At 40.1% G+C, this 23,951-nt stretch overlaps 1 protein-coding gene across 1 annotated transcript; it reads left to right on the top strand.

Annotated features, from left to right (window-relative positions):
* Positions 1 to 11,923: 11,923 nt before the first annotated feature.
* On the top strand, positions 11,924 to 22,351 carry pnoca (prepronociceptin a). The gene is made up of 3 exons (XM_079555914.1): positions 11,924 to 12,047; positions 20,267 to 20,400; positions 21,117 to 22,351. Exons 2-3 carry the CDS (start codon positions 20,278 to 20,280, stop codon positions 21,726 to 21,728), a joined length of 735 nt encoding a protein of 244 aa, XP_079412040.1. The 5' UTR covers positions 11,924 to 12,047; positions 20,267 to 20,277; the 3' UTR covers positions 21,729 to 22,351.
* The last annotated feature ends 1,600 nt before the right edge of the window (positions 22,352 to 23,951 follow it).

Genomic DNA, 23,951 nt, shown 5'->3' with positions numbered 1-23,951 from the left:
CATATTTACCAAGGGCCCCCTCCAGACAGACAGCCCGTGTCCAGAGAAATGTGTTTTTCCTAAAACTGTGGGACCCCAGTAACACACTTCCGTTTGTTGCGCTGGCCTCACCGGCGGTCGTTTACAAAGTAAACCACCATCTGGAGTTCACCAATACTTGAAGCCTTTGGTTATTTTAAACAAAAACACACTTGTGTCATTCTGCGTCATTACTTCACACAAAATAAAATAAAGGCTCATTTGAGTCCTGGTCAATCCTATATATACAGTCTATGGGTCAATCGCTCTGCGAGCCAGGGTGACGGGAACTCAAAAGGGAACATTTATGACACCTGCTGGTAAGGGTGCAAAATTATTTATTTATTCATTTAATTATTTATTTAATTATGTATATGTATGTATGTATGTATGTATGTATGTATGTATGTATGTATGTATGTATGTATGTATGTATATGTATGTATATGTGTGTGTGTGTGTGTGTGTGTGTGTGTGTGTGTGTGTGTGTGTGTGTGCGTGAGTGTATGTGTGTGTGTGTGTGCGCGTGTGTGTGTGTGTGCGTGCGTGAGTGCGTGTGTGTGTGTGTGTGTGTGTGCGTGCGTGCGTACGTGCGTGCGTGTGTAGCCTATGTATGTAGTGAATTTTAATTTCTAAATATATCTCACTGTCAAATTAAGCCTCAAATTTGTACTTACACATTTAATCACTTGTTAAAAGGCTTTTCTCATTATTTCCTCAGCCTGTGGGTTTATTTGAAAAGCTAAATGTTTGAAGACTGGTAGTGGTGGCCTTGTATGTGAGCATTTAGGTGCTTTAGCCACTAGAGGACACTCTGCACTAAACTGCCTCAGACAGCTGTGGCCTGTGCTCAGTGCAGTTTAAATGTTGAGCACTCATTATTCAAAGTCAGCCACAGAGGAAAGTTGGCAACAAATTTACTTCCAAACATGTGAACTGTGTATAAATTATAACCTACATTCTATACAAACGAACAGAAAGACAAGACAAGAAATTAGATTATTATTGATAAAAGCAAATTTACACTTCAGGCAATAAAACATTGAATTGCTCCTTGCACTCACGTTATTTGGAATCTATCTACAATTTTAAGCAAAAGCTTCTGTTCTTTGTATACATTTTTTCTTATAGGCCTAGTTCTTTACTTGACGTAGGGAGTGCGCGTAAACCAACAGCCAAGATGAAGTCATTGAGAGGCTGTGCTGTTATACTGAGGAAATAAACACGCCTCTAATACGCAAGAGCTCTAAAATAGCATGTTTTCAAGAAAAACATTGACAACCTGTTTCAATACCATGACACATACAGTATATGATCAAAAAGTAAGAGTGTTCACTCGCCCTGTCGGGACACTTGTGTGTAATTCGTTTTTTGTCACACATTGATAAAATCCAGTGTTAAACTTAAAAAAGTCTGCAATTGGACTGTCTTTATGTGAAGGTGAATAAGTGAGAATTATGTTTTATGGTAACTTCAGTTTGCAGCTACTAATACTGACATGACTATGATTTAGTTACTTTTGAATTGTTGAACTTGTGCGTTGTAAAGCCCCTTGTGGATTGGTCATGTTCTTAAGCCAGCGTACGTGTGTGAGGGGGTGTGGTGATGACAGCGATAAGGGCGGGGGGCTGAGGGGAAGGTCTGACTCCTTATCTCCCCCTTCGTTAAGATGACACGATTACAGTAATTGTTCCGGCCACTAATCAAACCAAAGGAGGATCCAGAGGATCAGAGTGTGCTTTGTGTGTCTATTACCAAAATATATTCTGAGGATTTTAGGATCTTGGTTCTTCTCAGGATCAACAATTTCACTAAATTATATCATATAGGCCACTGAAGATTCGACAAGCAAGTCTGTTATTCATTTATGATTCATAAGTGTTCCATTATCTACAAAATTGTTTATTCATTTAACAATGTTACATTATGTTATGGTATGAAGATATTTACTGTGGATATTTGGTATTGAATGTGGCCCTATCATCTGCAACAGGTTAGAAGAGTCAGCTGGTTACTGCGGCTCTGTTTCCCCAGAAATCCCCAGAAGGCCCAGGAAAAGTGACTTGCCCTTCAGCGCAGATTGACATACTCAGGTTGTAATTTTCTTTTTTGCAACGTTTATTTATTACATTCTCTATATTATAGTACTGATTTAAGTTCCTGAATGACTGATTTAAATTCTGGGCTTGTGTACAAATAATACAAGCAAACTGATACCACATCTACATTATTGAGAGATGTTGAAGTGTTATTTAACATTCATTACCACTAGGTTTACTTTGCAAACTCCATCCTTTGCCGTCTGTGCGCTGCTTTGGATCAGTCTAATCACGACTTAAGTGATGTGTGATGTCATCCTGTCTGTAACAAGAAACAAAGCAATGCATCAATCCTCCCACAGTCAAACCAAAAGGGCTCCATCCAACTGCACCCTAATGGGATCTCAAATGGTTGCTTAATACAATTGTCCTCATTGCCTATTGCGTGTGGAGCTCCTGATGGGGGTTAGGGCTGCTGTGATTGTTGGATGTTTGTGGTGTGGGAGGAGGTCTGAGGTTTGAGGCTAAAAGCAGGATCCTGGTTTGTAGACAGTGGAGATGGCACTTTATGGCTTAGGTGGCCTCGGCTCGTGTAGGAATATGGCTGTCCATTACAACAAGCTCTATTAGGTTAACGACTTTAGCAGTTTTATGGCCATAAGCTCATTACTTAGACCGCCCAATCTAATCAGCTGCTGCACCGGCGACCCCTGTGACAGCAAACTGGTTTTGGTGAAAACAGGCCCAAGGGTTTTTCCAGCAAGGCTCCATAGACATTTTCTGTTTTGTGTAATAAAATGCACTCAGCTGTATGAAAATGTATCTGTATTTTTTTTTTTTTCGAAAGAGTAAAGTTGGGAGGAAATTTAAGTTGCTTTCATCATTGTTTTTGAGCAGTACAAATTAACTTATGTACGTGTAAAAAGTATTACATTTCCTACCTGTTGTCCTGTTATAAGCCAGAGGGAGACAGTGATGAAAAACAGCAGCGTCATTTTGCTCTTCCTGCCCTGCTTCTATTCAATAACACACTCAGGGGTCTACGCTGATGTACTGCATATGCCTCTGCTTATGCCTCTGCTTATACCTTCTATCCTGATCAGCATTTTTGCAGTAGAAAAGAAACACAATACTTTATTCATAATATGCATGATTATCTGGGAAACATGAAACCGCAAAAGGAGTATCTCATGGGAAGGTGACAAAAATCTTCCAATAAAGAGATCATCCTCTTTGCTTTTGTACAGATAAGGTCTCAGCAGGATGAGAACAGTTGATGGTATCTTGATTTTTCAATGATGATTTAGTACTCATAGCTCTATTTTAGCTAGGATGACATTTCCTAGACACGTTGATTAGGATTTATGCCATCACACGTGGAGCGTCCGATTGTCTGTGAGGGAAATGCACTTTAGCAATGAAGCGAGAAGAAGCTGATTTGCAGGTGACACTCTTCTGAAATACTATTATGCCAGGGATAGCAGAATGAATCGATAATGGAGAGCTTAACGGGCGTGTCCACACTCTTTTCAGTGGGGTCACCGGTTATGGCACGTTAGTTATTCTGGCAGCGAGAACCAGAACCAGCCCATGTTTGAGGACAACTTTAAATGAGAATGCTTAAAAGGAAGTTAGAGAAGTTACACGATCCAAGCACACTTACAAAATTAAACGTGTCGATTTTCTAAGCACCCCTCCTGGAACGTCCACCTTAATGTGGAGGAGGTGTTTGAGTACCTGAATGACCCTGGAGCTAAGTTGTTGGGGTCTTCGTGCCCCTGGTAGGCAAAAAAGGTCCTAGGTGACGGGTCAGACAAAGAGCGGTTCAGAAGCCTCTTGTGAGAGACCGACAGGCCCGGTTAGAATCATAAGGCCGTCCTTCTGTGGACCCACCACCTGCAGGAGGAGCCATAAGGGGCTGCCCCCACGACCCGGCAACGGACAAGTGCAAGAAAATGGATGGATGGATGGATGGATTTTCTAAGCGGGTAAAGGGGTACTATATTGTAAGGCGTAATAACACCTTAGGAGCACTTCGACGTCCGTGCAGTAATATCTTCACTTTACTGCTCGGACGTCGAAGTGCTCCTATGGTGTTACTACGAAAATCAACATTTTTCAGTTTGTGTAACTATACTTGGATCGTGTAACTACTCACGTAACCGTGTTTAAAAAAGGGGAAAAGCGGAAGAGCTTGGTCGCTTCTAACTTCAGCCCCCGTTTGGCCCCATAGAGGAGAAGAGGAGAGGCGAAATGCTGACAACATCTTTGGTCTTTGTGCATGACTGAGCGCACCCACAAAATCCAGACAAGTACGCCTCAACTCGTCTAAGCACAGGTAAGAACTTATCTCAATATGCAAAAACGGTGGCCTGTCCCTTTAACATTCCACATCCCTGTTAAAGCGTGGTTATTGTTACTGTCCTGTGCTACCTTTGGCCACCCCTTAGACACGCCCTTGTTGATAAAAAGTGAGTAATAAAAATAATCACAACCAGAAAACAGTTCTATATCTACAAGGTTTTCACAGAGACAATGATTTTCTGCACTCAACCACCTCAATTCTCTTTAAAGAGGATTTACTATAATATCTCACGTACGACCAGTGCTGCAGTGGCTGTGTGTGGCTGAAGGGCTGAGGCGACCAGGGAGCGCCGCTTGATAACAGAACGCTTGTGTTTCGCCGCTCGGCTGAACACCAATCACTCCCTCTCTCAGATAAAGAGGAGAGCAATGAAAACAGACCAACGGAGGTGCGTGTGTATGTGTGTAATTTGGTCTTGGAGGTTTGTAAAATGTTCCGTGTTTAATGTTTTATACGTTTGCCGACTCAGCTGTCCTTGAGTGAGTGGCTTATCTTGGTTATTGGGCGACCGCGTGCAGAAGCTCAAAGCGCTGCTGCTGCTGCTGCTGCTGCGTCGTGCTTCTCCAACCAGCTCATGATGAAGCCTTGGCCTGCGGTTTGTTTCTAGATTTGGGAGCTAATGGTTCTGACCTCTATTAGTGCCCCTTTCCATCAGGGATTCACCTTGTTCTTCTGTCCTGCTCTTATTAGCCCCTCCTGCTCTGCTCTGGACTGCTATTCTCTAAGGAGCCACTATTTTCCTACAATCAGATACAGAATAATTTAGCATAATTGCTGGTAAACTGGAGTGTAAGGGCTCAATACTCTGCTAAACTGACCTTTTCCCCTTTATTTTTTAGATGAGTACAAAAAACACACCTGGAGTTGTCTTTCATTCATGCGTGTTTGACTGAGTAATCTTCCGTACATTCAGTCCTTCTCATTCTCAACACTCGCCTCCCACCTGCTGATGTCATGAGGTGGTGCTAGTCTGTGCTAGTCCAGAAAGCTTCACTTGAGCCTGTTTTGATCATTTAAGCCCTCGAATTGCCTCTACTACATTAGCTTTTCACCACTTTGTTTATTTGGTTGGGACAGTGCATGTTAATGAAAAACGATAATGACCATAGTAATCATAATGCATGGGTATTATATTCCGTTGGTGGACCTCCGTGTATAGAGACTGTGTTTGCTCTGTTCTCACTCAGATGTGGGACTCATTAGCGATAGGAGGAGCCAGTTCATTTGACGTATGGAGATCCCAGATGTGCTCACCATGAACACAATTGAGATGCTTGTGTTAAATTCCCTTCGCTGTCCACTCCTCCTTTAGATTTGATCCGTCTTGGTTTCTTCTCTTCCCTTTCTCTTTACCTAGCAGCCAATAACCAGCTGGGTTTATAATAAGACCTCTCACCAGCTGATGACTACCTTCCATAAAATAATGGGTATTTCACTGAATTGATAGGCCATTCTAGGCGGTTTGTCATCATTATCGCCAATAGATTCAAAAGGCTGTCACGGCCAGAGATGGGAAAATATATTTATCCAATCATTTACTCATGATTCGTGAATGAGGAGGCCATGGTGGTCTGCCTTTTAAAGGCTGATAAATGGTTTACTGAGGTGGAGGTGGGATTTAAGCCTAATTGGCCTCTGCCTGAACATGTTGTATTAGGGAGATTAGGGAGAGAGGAGAGAGCAGCGGACGGTACCCCATTGGTCGGGTCAAAGCTGTGACGAGCAGGACGTCCTCCAGTGATGCAGGCTGTGTCGTCACTGAGGAATGACCGAAACAATTGATTAGTGTTCCAGTAATGTCAGCTATGCAGCCATCTTTTTTACAACTATTGAGAAAACAAAGATAGAAGATATTTCGTTTTTATTCAGTATTTAATTTTGTTATTATTTGTTGTTTGTAATGTGAATTCTAAATACAAAACAACAAAAGAAGGAAGGAGAGAAGTGAACAACACATAACCAGTGATCACTGATGACGATAATATTGGCAAAAAGTCCATTAACCTTAACAGACATTTCCTGTCTGTCCAAATGAAAGACTATAGGGCAGTCCCACTGACCTTTCAGTGCCTTGGTGTGAAGTAAAGTGGCATGGTCAGATGCTTGTGACTGCATCAAATCTATGACATTTGGTGATTATCGATGTTCTCTTGTGTCGCACTCCCACTAACACCATATAACAGACGGAAAAGAAAAGTTCAGCACTTTGATAAAGGATGTACACCAGTGCTTTGTTATTTTGAAAACAGCACTCTTGGTTATGGCCAGTGCATTGATGTCCTTTTTATTTCAACAAATACAAAATCTGACTACGCAATGGTGTGGGAATGTTGCATCTACGTATAAGAGTGGCCACTTCAATATGACAAAGGATTTACCGAACCCCTTCATCAACATCTTTGTCTTCCATGAACCTGCTTCTTACCGGGGCTTGAACGCCGGACGCAAAAGTCAATGAATTCTTTTAAGCAGGTCTTGATTGGATCAAGACTATAAACGTCTGGCCCAGAGAAGATAAGCTCTGTTATCTGTTATTGTCCGGCAAATCGCGCACCCTCACTCTGTCCTCCCCGTAAGTCGAGTGAAGACAGGAAGAAACGCCTGGAAACAGACAACAGACACTATGAGGAATTAGGATATAGGGTACTATAACAAACACTTTCCAGCCTTCCAATCCCCACAAATGTTGTTGTGATTTAAGAATTTAAAAACGATATTTAATTATATACTAGTTATTGTTATTGAGGATAATTAATGTTGCCACAAATCCTACAAGACTAACCTTTGCAAATGTCAAAGATACAACTAATTAATTTTGAATAGAATAACTTGTTTGTGGAACCACGTTTCTAATGTGGATATGAACACAACAGGTCTTGCATACTGTGATGGCCCATTAGCTGCTGCTCAGAGAACGAAATGACTAATTCACAGGTATTGCTGGGAAATGTATCTCTCGCAGAGCAGTGTTTTTAATGACCACACCCATATTAGTGCTATTATAAAGGAGTCACTCGTTCTTTATCAAAAATACACTCAAATGAAGTATCGCGAATAACAAAAAAAAACCTGTTCTGCTTTTGCAATTGAACTCTTCATGCATTCAGGATGAACGCAGTGTCCGAGGCACTCTGACATTGTTCCTTTATTGAACAAGTGACGCTAAAGAGCTTCAACATGGCAGTCTTCATCAGGGCTAATCTTCAAGCATTAATCTGGACCCCAGCAAGAATAGTCTTTACTGGGATTCAATAAATACATGATACAAGGTCCCACTAGCCACAAAAAAGAATCACCTGCAATAAAAATCATGACATGAGAAATATGTTTGTATATACAGTACTTGTGTTGTGTAATTTGTGTTTGGATGTCTTTTAAGCCATATCAAAGATCAATCAACATCCATTAAGTGCACTTTGTCTCAATCTAATGGTTCTTTTACAATTCTTACGTCCCCATTGGAGCTGTGTACATGTGCAATCAGCAGTACGCACTCGATGAGCTGCAGCCAATGAGTCAGAACTGTGGATGGTCCATCATTACTGTCAGGACGATCATCTGATGTGACCGAGGTTTACTTCCTCCATTTAGGCCACTCTGTGGAGATAAAAACTCTAACTGTTCATGACATTTGTCTGATGACTACGTTCTCATTATCTGTTCTCCCATAATTAGATTGGGAAGAAATTCATAATGTTAACTAGAAGGTAATTTGTTTTTTTACTATAAACGGTTTATTATGAAGAGAAAGTGGCAACTATTACAAACTATTACCAAAAAAAAAAGTTATTTTTTTTCCAAACAATTTCTGTGCTGCACTGAGCTGTCCTGTGTGAGTAAATAACAGGTTATGAAAGGTCAAAAATAAGACAAACTGTGGCTTCTCTGTTAAAGTTACAGTACGTGAGTCTCATATTTGCAGTGAGCCTGTGACAGACTGGTGCTGATGACTATCAGGTAATGAGGCAGTGACCACAAGACAAAAACACAATAATGATCTATTGACAGGCCTGTACATGCCTTTCTACCATGTCTTTCAACTATGACAACATCTGTTTTTGTTCTGACAAATATGATTAAAGACCTGATAGTAAAGCGTTCTTTTGTGCCAAACTAGAATACTTACAAGCACACCTGCTTTTTATTCTGAAAAGCGACTTGTGCGCTTTTTAGCTTTAGAAACCAAATTTGATTGATTGATTAATTAAATACCACGGATCTGCAAACTACAGTATGTTTCCCCTTGGTCAATGAACTATGTAAAGTGAATAAGTTTGATTGCAATAATAAACCATCGATCTGTTATATCAGAAATACCACAACTTACCAAATACGAATCATAATTTACAGACTAGTACATGCGACTGCGCAGCTCTGAGTCTGAGGTGGAAGTCTGCAGCACTGGTGTCCCCCAGGGTACGGTCCTTTCGCCGGACAGGAGGGTGTTAGCCAAGCTCACCTCCATCATGAACACCTCCCACTCCCACCCACTGCACTGGACTGAGCAGCTCTTTCAGTGGCAGACTGAGACACCTGAGACACCCTCAGTACAAGAAGGAGCGCAAGGCCTTCATCCCCACTATCATCAGCCTGTACAACAAGACTGTAAATGTGCAATAACCCCTTTGCAAAACTACGTGCAATAATCTCTGTATCTACGTCACTTCATCTGCGTCACTTTATCAACCACTTGCACTATGACTGTAAACCTGCACTGCTAATAATAACATTTTTTATTAGAGTATGTTTATTTTTTTCCGTTTATACTTTTTGCCCCCTTAAAGTTTTTGGTAGTCATTGTATATAAGATACCTCTATTTACAATGTAATTATTTGCACATTTCCTGCACACCCTGAGTGTTTCTGAGAGCTGAATGTAACAAGTGAATTTCTCCATTGTGAGATCAATAAAGGGTTATCTTATCTTAATGATCGTTTTTCTTACTTTTCACTTAAAAAGTCTACTTACACAAGTGACCAGAAAGGCCTACGATTATACGGTTCTAAATATACTATAATAAATGTCAGGGGGATGTAGTTTGAAGCAATACGAATCATAAAACAATGCGTTTTCAGTCTCTGTTCAGCATCCATCTGGAACAGAGGAGGATGTCTGTGACCATCAGTGCTCAGACTGTTCTGGCAGTTCATGGTGTTCAAAAAGGTCAATTGTACATTATCTGAAACGCCACAACCGCTAAGTGCACTACTTGAATCTGTTCTCCATTTAGTTTGATAGGAGTCATTGTGGCCTGTGATCATTTAGAGTCTGGTCGCTGTTTGTCCTACAGGCAAATGTAAAGTCACGACTCTTCGTGCATGCAACAGGGGATGTTAATTTGGTGCTTTCATCTCCGCACAGTCTTCTGGGATTCCTAGAACCATAGTTAAGATTGTAACTTTTGATTTACAGTCCACAGTAGGCACCAAGAGGGTCATTTACCAAGTGTTTGCTATTGTTAAAAACAAGAAGTACATGCAAAAGTGCGTCAGTAGGAGAGTATTTTTTCAATTTTTTACACACACAGCATTACATGTGGGGCCCTATTTCTGTAATACTGGATATTTCAAATGGTCAATTAGGTGCAACATGCCCACAAAATTGTATGAGCTTGCACTCACTCTTAGCACCTGTCTTGATAAGCGATCCCTCAAGTGTTAAACAGAATCATTAAATAATTCTATCATGCAGCTCTGATTAACCGTCTGAATAACAAAGTCTATGATTGGGACTGTGTTTTTGGAGTGTCGCTTGGAGTCAAGCTGTTTTAATTTCAGATTTAAATGTTTGTGTGTCTCCTTGGTGCCTCCGCTGCTGAATCACGAAGCAGACCTGAGCTTAAGCGTAGCCACCCCTATCAGACTCAGGCAGGACACATCCGCTGAGTTATAAAGGCCGGACAGATGCGTAATAGGGAAGAGTGGCGCTTGCACGCGTCGTGCTCTCTGATGTTTCCACTTCTTATTTTTGTATGTGATCAGAATGACAGTAATGCTGTTGTGCACCATTAAGAGACAGGCAGAGGGACATGCGGCACACCCTAATCTGTGTGGGAGTGACACATTTCCGCTTGCTTCTCCTTCACAAAAAAACTACAAGTAAAACACTTTTTAATAAAGAAAGTAATGCACAAGTGAGCAATGCTAGTGTACATCGTGATTCTTGATCTTGATAACGTTCACTTGCTTGGTTTATTATTATGAAGACCCAGGTTTTCACCAGTAATGCTTTTAAATAAAACCTTAAGGTGATTCTAAGGTGAATATGTGTGCTAATGTATAGGACAGTGGCTTTATCATGCCTATGGTGGTGGAAAAAAGGAAAGCCTGATGCTGACTGAAGAACAGCAGGTGTCTGGGACAGGTGAGAGTGATTATTGGCAGAAGATACAGGCAGGTCGGAGGCTGAGGCCAAACATGATGATTGAACTGGACACCCTGGAGTAAACTGGAGAAAACAAATGAAACATAAGCCAAACAAGCTGAATGTGACCCTCTGTTCAGGACGATTATTAATACTTCTGTGCAGCAAAATGATTTAATTCCACATTTGTAATGATTAATCAGCTCACTCACCCCTCATGACAAAATGTTTCCCCCAAATGTATGTAAATAACATCGGAACTGCTGCTTGAATGATATGCAAATGTGCAATATTGAGTTCAACTCCAATGTCAAGTAATGTGGGGAAACAAGTGGAAAAAATTAGGGAACGAAATTAGGGAAAAATAGGGGGGGAAAGGAAATAACTTTAGGAAACACTGGGTAAAAAAATGGGAAAATATTGGGAAAAAATAGAAGAAGAAAAAATTGAAATAAAATTAAATAAAAAATTGGATATGTATATTTCTGATGTTTTGGAAAAAATTCGCTTCATCATCCTTATCGAGAAAGACCCCCAAAACACTGAGATCTTTATTTTGGTCAATATCGCCTCAATTGATTCTCAAAATCGAGATCACTATTCCGACTTTATCACGAGTCATGTACAACGATCTCTTTTATTGCCTTTAGGTCGGCGATAAACAAAGTCATCGACTGCTTCTGAGATTCACCAGCCACTCACTCTGGGCACGAGGAGACTGACCAGGAGGAGTGAGAGGGGGAAAGTGCATGTGTTAGTGTGTGGAGATGTGTACAAAGAAGAAACAACACACCACTGAATCCTGAAACTACAATCTCTCCAAACGAGCAGATCATCACAGGAATCAGATTCATTTATCGTCATATATACATTTGCAAAGCTGATCTCTGGTTCCTTCTCCCAGCTGTTTTAGAGTCTGCATATTCTCAGGTAAGCAATTCCTGATTATTAAACTGGTTGATGATTATTTCTGATTTATCGCAAGTAATCCAATTAATTGTTTCAGCCCTAACTTGCCCAAACATGACCTTCATACGTTATCCCGCCGGTGTTCCCCAAGCACAGAACGGCGGAGTTTTGAATGTGCGAGTGAATTGGAGGAGGAGGTTGAAGGGGAGGGGTGAGTCCCTATAAGAGCAGCAGCAACCAGCCTCCACGTAGCCAGAAAACCAACTGACGGTGAGGAAGGACAAACATACACCATCATCCTGCAACCCCCCAGGGAGACCTACAGGCACCCACAGCATCACCTTCAGCACAGGTAAGGCACTGGGGGGGGACATGAGTGACCGAGGGGGTCCGGGAGGTGCGTGATCTTTGACCCTGCTTACATTTCTTTGCACTGAATCTGTTACAGTTGCACAATATATCGCAGTATTATTGTTATTGCAATATCAATATTAGGTGCATGTCTATATTGTAAGAAGCCACAAAGGATCACAAAATTGCTGAGGTCTTTTCATTTACCTATTCTTTTTGATAACATAAAACCAAAATGCATTGTAACTTGTGGAGAAGGTTCAGTTTTAGCATGATTTTCATAATTTAGCGTTGATTTTTGTCTTTTTATTTTTGTTTTAGTTTGGTTTAGATACAATTTGACAACAACAACACTTGCCTGCAATCTTTGTTGGAATGGGATACAATTTTGTTGAAACAGTTAAGGAAAATAGCACAGTAATATCACAATGTGGGGCATTTAATATCACATTTTTTCCACATTTTGGGCAATCCCAAAAAAATTTAATCTTATCTTAGACAAAAATGACTCAAAGGTGCTTGAAATAAGACTTTTATGCTGATTTTGATGCGATTTTGACTCGTCTTGAAATAAGATTGCCAATGGATCTAGACAGATTGTTCTTGACTATTTTGTCTCATTTCAAGTTTTTTTGTCTCATGTTAAGTGTTCAAGTTAATTTTTCTTATTATAAGCGAATTAATGCTTGTTCCATTGGCAATCTTATTTCAAGACGAGTCCAAACCTGCTCAAAATTAAACAGCATTAAAAGTCTTATTTCAAGCTCAATTCAAGCATTTTTTCTAAGATAAGATGGCATTTTTTCCAGTTTTGTTCCCACTTGGAAATGATTAATGTATCAAATCTCCTGTAATCCTAGCACCATTCTCTACGATATCAATAGAAAGTACTCTTAATAAATACTTTTGAGGGCCAAATATTGACCAGAGTAATTCCTGCAGCTGAATGCATGCAACCATCTAAAGATCTATGAAATGATAGACCTTCACTACAACACTAATGATAGTTTTAACCAAAATCAATGCATCATCTTTAAAGGATTAACCTGTCAGTCCTAGAACATCTTCAAGGAGCTCTATGTGTGAGAGTAAAAATGATATGGAGGGCGCTTGCACACTGTCGTCACACATTGTCACATTTAGTAAAAGGTCGTGATTCATCCATTCTGATTTGTCATGAATTATTAAGGCCTGAATTGCTGCGGTGCTTACGTGGTTTTATGAATAAAAGCCGTTTTAAAGGATCACACTTTGAACTACACAAGCGAGTGAATGCTTGGATAAGTTTATTTGGAGTAACATGAAAAACTATGATGGCGTATTTGTTCTGAAGCTGAGAGAGTAAATGATGAAACTGTCTTGACATGAGACAGTATTTAAGACAGACCTTTTTTAAGATTACTGTTTTTTAAAGTGCCAACACTGCATTGTTACACACAGCGGTATTTACGTCTTTTTGATAATTACCCTTTGAGTGAATAATTAACATATTTTTCATAGTTACCACTCAAGATTTGCCATATTACAGAAAGAATATGACTTTTTAAGCTGAGGAAGATTTGGAGACATACAGTCAATTGGAAATCTAATGAATAATACAAACCACTTACATTGGGTTGATATTCATCTCCTGCCTAATCTCCTAGCATTTATGACTTTTCCCCATAGGCCTATATAGAACATAATCCGACCATAAAAATATAAAATTATTATGTTAGGATAATAGCTTTGGAGTTAACTTAAAGAACCCACATAACCCTCGACCATCTCGTTTGTTCGTTCATGCCTCTCTCATGGGCTGAATGTAATGTACAAATTATTTTTAACAGTGCTCTTTCTTTCTGCGAATCACTAGTTTCTCTCTACCACACCTCATTACCTTCGTGGAACAACTTCCTTGACCCCAGGAACCACTCACATTCACAGGCCGATGAGTGAAAAGAGATTACTGGATGACATGGCCGGTGTGTGGCTTTGCACATGCGGTGTTCAGCCGAGTATACAATGTTCTCCGCTCACCAGGGGACCGCCCATCCTTTTGTACGAGCGGGATGTCAATTATCTTCTATGTCCACGCTACATAGGTCCAGTAAGCTGTAGATGAACAAGTAACATTTCCCTGAAGAGCTTGTAATTGTTGAATGACATTACATTGTGTGACTTCATGTGTGCGGAGAAACATATAGAGATAGAGCTCCATGATCCCCCCTCCTGGAACCGCCACCTTAACGTGGTGGAGGGGTTTGAGCGCCCGAATGATGCTGGGAGCTCTGTTGTCAGGGGCTTCGTGCCCCTGGTAGGGTCTCCCATGGCAAACAGGTCCTAGGTGACAGGTCAGACAAAGAGCGGTTCAGAAGCCCCTTATGAGAGATCAAAAGGCCTGGTTAGAACCATGATGCTGTCCTTCTGTGGACCCACCACCTGCAGGAGGAGCCATAAGGGGCTGGTGCAGTGTGATTTGCTGCCCCCACGACCCGGCAACAGACAAGTGGAAGAAAATGGATGGATGGATGGATGGATGGATGGATGGATGGATGGATGGATGGATGGATGGATGGATGGATGGATGGAGCTCCATAATCCATTAATAAATGCCAATGTTGAAATGTCAGACCTTAATCATTTGTACTTATATCTGAACAGAACCAAGTAACAACATTAAACTCTAATCAAAAAACTAGTTGTTGAACAGTAACTCCATCAATGTTCGACAGCTCAAGCTCCTCCCACTCAGAATCTCCATAGACCTTTAGAAAAAAGAGTTTAAAAGAGTTTAAAATAACATAAACATAAAACACACTTTTAAATATTTTGTATTTTCTCCGTGCAATGGTCAGTGTTAGCCCATAGCTGATTTGTCTCCGTCATGCTTTTAAACTATTTTTGAAGAAGAAAAAACATTTAGTGAGAGAGAGATTTAGAATGTGATTCTTTTTAAACTTCCAGTACGGGGCGGAGCCTCGATAGTCCCGCCCACCACCGGGTTCCAGAAGCAAATTTGTCTTGTTTTGTTCATGGCTAGTTTTTATGTATGTAACTTCTGACCATGAAATAGCCAGTAAATTACAAAACTTATCTGAAACTTTACAAACCAGAGAATTCTAAAAGCATCGTGCGGTGTTTTCAAATACGTTCACGTTATGTGCTTTAAAACTGTTAACATATAGCGTACTTTTTTTTTTAGAAATCCCAATGGCCAAAGTTTTCTTGCAGAACTCTCCAGTGGCTCTGTTCATGCTAGCAAACATCCCATTGAAAATGTCTATAGACCAGGGGTGTCCAAAGTGCGGCCCAGGGGCCAAATGTGGCCCTCAGACCATATTTTTGTGGCCCTCAGCCTTCTTGCTGAATCGGCACACATCACCATTGTTGCCCCTTTTTATTTCAAGTTTAATAATTCTACACAATTTTAACCTAATAAGTAACATTTTATTGTGAGGCAGAGCTGGTACCTTTGCTAAATACACCTAGTCAAAGGTTTTGCGGCACTGACCACCACCGATCTGTGGCCCTTCACCCTGTGCATGCAAGTATGTGGCCCCCCATGGAAAAAAAGTTTGGATACCCCTGCTATAGACCTTTAAAAAGAAATCATAGCTGAAGCTGCTGACCATTGCACAGATATTTATATTTATATTGTGAGTTTTATCTCCATTCGTTACCACACACAGAATTGAGAATGGGATTTTTACATTCAGAATTGTTGGAGCTCCATATAGAGAAACTGAGTATAATAATTAAAAACTAGCTCAGACTTTAATTCAATTTGTATGCCTGCATTTGTTTTATTTGTTGCTGGATCAGAAAGAAAAAACAGCCCAGAATCTGCTGTTATTATCTCTAAACATCCCCAATTCCTTCACCTTAACCAGTTCAACATTGACGGGGGACATTTAGCATCATCTGTAATTTACATAACAGATTTGGGGCCTTGTAAAACGAGCAATTTCAAATGGTAAAAATAGCATAGCATATTGTACTTTTCAGCTTGCCTTTATAAATGACCCCCCTGACGTTCATCCGAATCAACACTTGAGTACGACAAAATCACAAAGATACACCAAATAATCCATGACAACCTCCTTGCTAAACCATCCCCACTTGGATGGTGGGACATGCAGATAGTTATTATTTATATATTCATAGCATTTTTCTTTCTTTCAAAATAATAAGTAAAAAAAAAAGAGTTGATGGCCCAGTGTGACAGTGTGTGGGCCTAACATTAATCAACTTGAGGTGATTAGATCCAGTCAGAAGGGAAATTGATTTAGCTTCTGTCATTAGCCTACAGGCATTAGCATGTACTACCCTATTTACCCCAGCCACCACATCCTCGGCTCATAGTTTACTGCATATCATTTAAAGTTTTCCTCTTTAATGTGTCACTTAATTTCATTCAAGAACAAGGTAGCAATATAAGCAAGCAAATCCCCCAAAGACATACGAGGAGGAACGAAGGAAAATTAAGATATTCTGCGTAATTGAGCTTGTGTATTTTATAATAAACCTCAACAATTGACTCGAATGGATCTGCTGTCCTTGCGCAATGCGGTGCACCAAACTAAAACAAAGAGGACAATGTATTTCGAGTGGGCACGTGACGACTTGTCAATCTGAGAGACTTTTTTTTGACGGATAAATGTGATCCGCTGTCGTTTGGAGGCTAAAAAAACAAAGTAGCATTTAATTACCTGTCAAAGTGCCTCATCAACCAACAAAGCCTATACTGATTTTGCCGTTACAACGCTGGAGTCCTCGCTGTGTCTTGCGGGGAGATTCTGCTTCTTTTTTTTTTTTCTTTTAATTTACATTGCAGTCCTTTATCAGATGAAACAGTCCAAGTTCTAATATGCATGAAGTAAAAAGCCCTCGCTGCAGCTTAGCTTTGAAAAAGTAAAGTCGAGAAATGTACCACATGTAGTTTCTGTGTCCAGCCAGGCAAGAATAATCCGGCTTTAGGACACTTTTGCCGCACAGAGTCAATTATTTTATATTGGCCGACTTGATGAGAAATGTAATGGTGAAAGAAATAATAGAGAAACATTTTCAGTCATTCAGTGCATGTTCTCCTGGGAAATCAGTTGGCAAGTGTAGGCTATGTTTAGAATAGGCTAAGAAACTTTGGCCACAGTGTAGTGCTGGGTTTCAAGGTGGAAGTGGTCAGTTTTTAAGCCACACTGCGGAGCATTCCAGGTTATGTGTTGCAATGTCGCATCTAAAACTGTCTTAAAGGAATAAGCCACCGTTTTTACATACTGAGATATGTACTTACCTCAGCTTAGACGAGTTGATGTGTAACTGTCTGGTCTCTGTGCGTGCGCTCAGTCACGCAAATGTTGTTAGCATTTAGCCTCTCCAAGCAAAGGTATAGCTCCAAACTGGGGTGAAGTTAGAAGCTACCAAGCTGTTCCACGTTTCCCCTATTTAAAGGGACTAGATGCAAGGTACTATATTAAAGGAATAGGCTGCCGTTTTTCCATACTGAGATATGTTCTTACCTGAGCTTAGACGAGTTGAAGCAAACCTGGCCGTGGAAGAGCTTGGTCGCTTCTAACTTCACCCCCGTTTGGTGCTATAGGAATACATTGGTAGAGGCTAAATGCTAACAACATCTTTAGTCGTTTTGTGTGACTGATTGCATGCACAAAGACCAGACAGGTACTTATCAACTCGTCTAAGCTCAGGTAAGAACATATCTCAGTATGGAAAAACGGTGGCCTGTTCCTTTAAAGGTCGTGCATGACGGCACTTTGGACTAACACCTTTTTTGAGTGACAGTGCAGGATTTTAGAGGCAGTTGTGGGGAATAGGTCTGAGCTCATTCTACACATTAGGACATTGCTGGATCATGTAGGGGGAAGAAAATACTTAATTTTAACATTTTTAAACTCTGTGTAGTCCCTTTAAATACAGTTACGTGAGCCTTTACACGATCCAAGTCTAGTTACACAAAATTAAACATGTCGATTTTCTAAGCAGGTTAAAAGGGGCACTATATTGTGAGGCGTAACACCTAGAAAATGTTTAATTTTGTGTTACTTGGATCCTGTAAAGGAGTGGTTCCCAAAGTGGGGTCCAGGGCCACCTGAGGGGCCTCAGAGGCACTACAGGAGGAAAAATGCATTTATCTAGAGAAATGCACCAGTTTAAACCAGTATTTAGCCTACTGTCATTACTAGATGTTACTTTTAATGTCATTTTAGCTGTGAAATTATAAAAAAAAAATCCTTTGAATGGAGTAAACTATTATGATTTGGGGGGCCTCGAGAGATTTTCTGATCAATAAGGGGTCCACGATGTCTCGGACTTTGGGAATGGCTGGTGTAAAGGCTCACATAACCGTATTTAAATAGGGAAAACATGGAACAGCTTGGTAGCTTCTAACTGTAAAAATGGTGGCCTATTCCTTTAACACTCAAAGCATACAGGCGAGCGATGCCAAAAAGGTTCTCTATGATAAACAGCTAAACATACATAGTGATAAAATTAATATTTTACTCTGTTTTTTCGCCGAAGTATTTTGCAGTTTGCTTTCAAATAATGAACTCTCCTCTGTCTGTAGAAGGAAGTGAAATTGGCTCATAAATCTCGAAGTTGGTCTCAGTCTGTTCCTTGTCTATACTGTAGGATCCCCCCATGAGCGGCGCCTCAGAGCTGCACCAGACACTAATGACTTAATTAACTGGTTTACTTAATGGTTAATCAGTTCATTAAAACCACACTAATTGTGTTTGAAGAGCTCCCCCGAGAACCCGCAAGGTGTCAGAATGAAAGACCACTGCAGGGATAGCGCTGTCTATAGCTTTAGAAATAGGCCTTTCCACAATTTTGAAATGTAGAGATGATGATGATGATGGATACACCAAAACAATTCAGGATTAGTCAGGCCTATTGAGAAACGTAACATGAGTCATTGTAGGGGGTAATGAATGAATCAGTCGTTTGTAGACTCTTGAGGGGCAAAGAAGAAGAAGAAACAACAACATGTAAACAACACATCTTTAACATTTACTGTTTGAGTTGCAGTAATGTGGTGCTTTTTCTTTAATATAAATGTTTTTACTCAAATCTTGCTCATGATTTTTTTTTATACAACATATTAATTCAGTAGAGCAGTCACATTTCAGCCTGGCCTTGTCTACCTCATTGTTAAGTTAGGTTTTGTTAAACTTGCAGCAGTTAGTACAATACCTGACATAAAAGACAAAGTACAGAGGAACAAAAGGATCGCTCCGGAATGTTTGTATAAGCTCTCAGTCGTGCAGGAGTTGTCAATTGAAGACAAAGACTTTTGACTACGGCTCTGGAATGAATTAACTATCAGTTCTTAATCATAATTTCTGAATAAAAACCACAGCTGGGCCAGAGAACAAGAAGCTTTGAAAGCTCCTTCGTGCGTTACCTGCTGCGGCTCGATGTCAGTGACAGGGGGCGAGACACATTCAGGACAAATGATGCAAGCTGTCCAGATCTAGTGCCATCTGGCAACCACCACCGTCCACCTTTCCCACATCCATTTCTGCTAAAACTACACTCCTATGTCCTTCAATATTTCAACTTTCTATGATCACAAGCTCAATTTTAATTGAGTAGACTGTTGTCACTGCCAATTAGATTAGAGCAAAAAGAGCATGCTCAGCAATTAAGCTTTTATCAGTTTCATTACTCGCATGTCTCGCATTTAAAAGAACATTCGGAAATAGATTTTTTATTTTACTTGACTTCAAAAATATGATTCCACATTTCTTATTTCAGTGTGCCTTCGATTGCATTAGACAGTGTGCAAGACATTCCAAGCTTTAAGTGTGTGTTGTGATCTTTATAAGCGCGCTCGGTGATGTAATGTCAGCACAAACAGTGACTCAAATTGTCGCCAGAGGCATTGATTGAGGCGTCAATTAAATCAGTTAACGAGTTTGTTAAATGAGTCGAAAACTCTCAGCGTGTCTCTGACGTCAGGCCCCACACTCAGGGCCGTTCCCACCAGGAGAAGGTCAAACCACTTAGTCTTTGGCACATCTCTTTCTTTTTGCATTTTTAGCGCTGTTTTCCTATATCTATTCAGTCAAAGTTTCAATATTACTTCATTTGCTACATAATAAAATAGACATCATTAATATATTTTGTGTTGTCTGTTACGATTGTTATTATATTTATTTAAACTAACTCTGTTAAAGAATGTGATCTTTGTGGATGATTCACATGTCTGTTGATGTGCAGGAGACGGTGGAATGATGAAGACCGCGGTGGCTCTGCTGCTGCTCTGTCTGTGTGACCTGGGACGGAGCGACTGCCAGGCCGACTGTCTCTCCTGCAGCCACATACTGCCCAAACGGCTCAGCTTCAACACAGTGGTGAGCCCTCTATCTGGCCTTATCGATCATCTAGTTTAGATGGCCATAAGAACATCATTTTATAGTAAAATTTATAGTAGCCTACACGTACCGTTTGTTTTTAAGACAGGGTCTTAGCTCAAAGCGCTGGACACTTTAGTGGATGGGCTTAAAGGGACTATACGGAGTTTAAAAATGTGAAAATTATGTATTTTCCTCCCTCTACATGTTCCAGCCATGTCCTAATGTGTAGAATGAGCCCAGACCTGTTCACCTCAACTGCCTCTAAAATCCTGCACTGTCACTCAAAAACGATTTTCCACCTTGCACAAGCTTAATATAGAAGTTGCAGTTACACGTATGACCTGAGGTGGCAGTAGAGAGTATAAAATGGCGAACTTGCATCTCGCCCCTTTAAGGATTTAAGGATTTTATTGTAAAAAGTTCTGATAATAATACGTACCTAAGCTTTAAAAACAAACAAAAGTAAACTATTGAATGATTAAGTATTAAAAGGTTAAATTGTGTCTATACCCAAGCCCAAATTAAAACTCAGAGTCCATGTTACCACTTTTATATAGGCTATCTTTGAGTGGAAATGATATGCCATACATCAATATACATTATACCCAAAGCAAGGTTATTTTATTACTCACTACTTGTTTTTACTTTCAGCTGTTACATATTCTAAGCGACATTCGAGATATGGTAATAATTCATTTCTCTTTGTGTCTTAGGTATGTCTTATTGAGTGTGAAGGAAACGTCTCCCCAGCTTTTTCTTGGGACTTTTGTCGTAAAGCGCTGCTTAGGCCATTCGAGGCTCTGAAGGGTCCGGCAAGAAAGAGATCTCGGGAAGAGGTGGAATCTCTTTTTCCAGATGAGGAGGAGCCAGTAGAAAACGATCTGCTTCTGCCCGTCGCCTTGCAGCGCTTTGACCATGTAGCGCGATCATTTGGACTTGATGAAAGTGACATGGGGGACAAGGGCAGCTTGATGAACACCGCCTACAATTCCCAGAATGCCTTGTCTCTTGAGGACAACTATGAGGATGAGGTGGGGCCGGAACAGGTTGATGCTGATGGGACACCACAAGGTGATGCAGGGTTGAGTGTTTCAAAGAGGTTTGGAGGCTTTGTAAAAGGGCGGCATGGCTACAAGAAGATAATGTCCCCTGGAAGATCATATCAGAAAAGATACGGCGGTTTCATTGGCATTCGTAAGTCAGCCCGAAAGTGGAACAACCAAAAACGTTTCAGTGAATTCCTAAAGCAGTACCTAGGCATGAGCGCTCGAGCAACTGAATTCAACAGCATGTCAGAAGACCTCACCTCACAAAACGAAATCTAGCAGCAGTCATCTGCTTGCCTCTTGCATGAATGATATTTGAGAATCTGTTGACTTAAACAAGATGAGGTTCAAATAGGGCTGGGTACCCTTAAAACTGTGGCTCTTAATCAGTGGAGTTTTGTGACCACCTCTCAGTAAATTGCAACCAGCCGGGGCCCCAAATAAAAGTATTAAGTTCAACATGTTATAAAAATATTTTGCAGTTGAACCCTGTTTTGTCTATTTGCTCTAGAAATAGGCTATTTCTGCACAAGTTCTGTACAAGCAAAGCTAAACCATCAAAACAATGCATCAATAGTCAATTTTATCAACCACTGGCAACCCACTTTAAAAGGCCTTTTGGGTCCCAACTTTTTTGGGTCCCAACTTACAGTATCAGTTGAGAACCACAGCCTTAAAAGGTGCTTCTATTTGGAAGTTGGAAACAAAATTAAAATATTCTTCTATTGATTCCAAGTTTCAATGCTAGCAGGTCCCAAGATAGCAGAGGAGAAAGTTACTTGCCCATCCTAATAAGAAAAAAAAAGTCAAAGTCTTTTATATCGTGTATGATTCAGCATATGAAGCAAATACTTTTTGTTCAGATCTTGCTTTAGTGATACAATAAATCAGAACTTATTGAAGAAGGCTAATACCTAATGGTGCTGAAAAGAACAACACACATGAATGGCAGCGAGCCCTTAAAATAGACCTCAAATAGACCACAATCTAAAGCATTGTTGCCAAAAGCTAAGAGAAACATCAAGCCTTTATAAACTGTTCAATTAAAAAGTCTTAATGAAGATGGTGACTACAATTTGGTTATCACAAGGTTATTCCTGAATGGCATGTGTCTATTGAGCTGTTGAACATTTTCTCTTGCTCACTCAACAACAGACCCATTTATGTGACACACACCTCTAAACAAATTAACAGAGCTGACGCCGCAGCATTTAAACTGTCAACAGTGAAATATCCAAACGCTTTATACAATTCTGGAGAGTACTGCTGGAATGTTTTTTGGGGGTCATTTTTAGTGTTTTTGTTATGGTCATTTGTAACAGAGCTATATCTGACTGTTGTTATCCACTACAAGCTGAAATGGACTGTATACATTTAATTTTTTCATTTTTTAGAGGCAGTGGTGAAATTGTAGCGTCACTACTTTTGTTTGTTTTACTGCAGACACTGCTGTTGAATATGTTATAGAAAGAAATGCCTTCATAGATTACACTGTTAATTATAATCTATGAAATATGCTCACATGAAGCCAGAATTAATTAATTCAGAATCAAATACATGTGAGTTTTACAGGTAGTATTTTTTTCCTGTTGTACATTAACTGAAAGATTATCTGTGTGCCACATAGGCTATACTAAATGACATGTGCCAAACTGTATCACACATCAAGCTGCCGAGGCCGCATACTGATGTCAGATGTTGGATCAAAGTATATCATAGAAATGTAGTAGTGTGTGTTGTGTTTTAATTGTTCAAGAAGAAAAACTGTAAATAGCTGAATTTAAAAAATGTCAATAAAATAGTTTACTATTTCCTTTGTGACTTGTCATGCAGCAACTGATTGTGTGTCTTGGGTCAATTTATTCTTTATAGTTTTCCCACAATTATCAAGTAGACAGCACCACCGTGTGGTCATTAATTTGACAGCACCTTGACATACTAATCAAACCTTATTTGTCTCACGTACTTGAGTCAATCATTTTTATTACCTCGAGGATCCTGTCCATATTTTTGACAATTTTGACATTCATGAGATGAGTGTTGTGTCCAAAACGTATTATTATGTTATTATCATATGATTATATGTATTTTATATCTATGGTCCAAAATGAAGCTAAAATACTCAAAGCATTTTACTGAAAAGCTTCATTAAAATGAACTTTCCTTTGAAAGTAAAATTGAAATACTACTCAGTTTCACCTTTTCAAATCCGAACATATTCCAAGTGCCCCCTGGTTGAGAAACACTGATGTGCAGGGCAGGCCGGCGCTAAAGGTCGTGTAATCTACAAACTAAATTTAAGCAAGAACAAAGGGACGGCAGAGAAGTAAAATTATACATCAGACACTATTGCCCAGGCCATATTCCTCTAGTAGCTCTGCAGATAATGTTGAATAAACCACACCGGAAGTTCTGTCCGTCAGTAATGATCATAACTTTACGGAAGGAAGAACCGCAACAGAAGTTGCCTCCCGGACCTTTACATTCTGTTGAGATTTGGAC

Source organism: Gobius niger, assembly GCF_951799975.1.
Source record: "Gobius niger genome assembly, chromosome: 4".
Lineage (NCBI taxonomy): Eukaryota > Metazoa > Chordata > Actinopteri > Gobiiformes > Gobiidae > Gobius > Gobius niger.
This window is presented reverse-complemented; position numbering and strand designations above follow the sequence as displayed.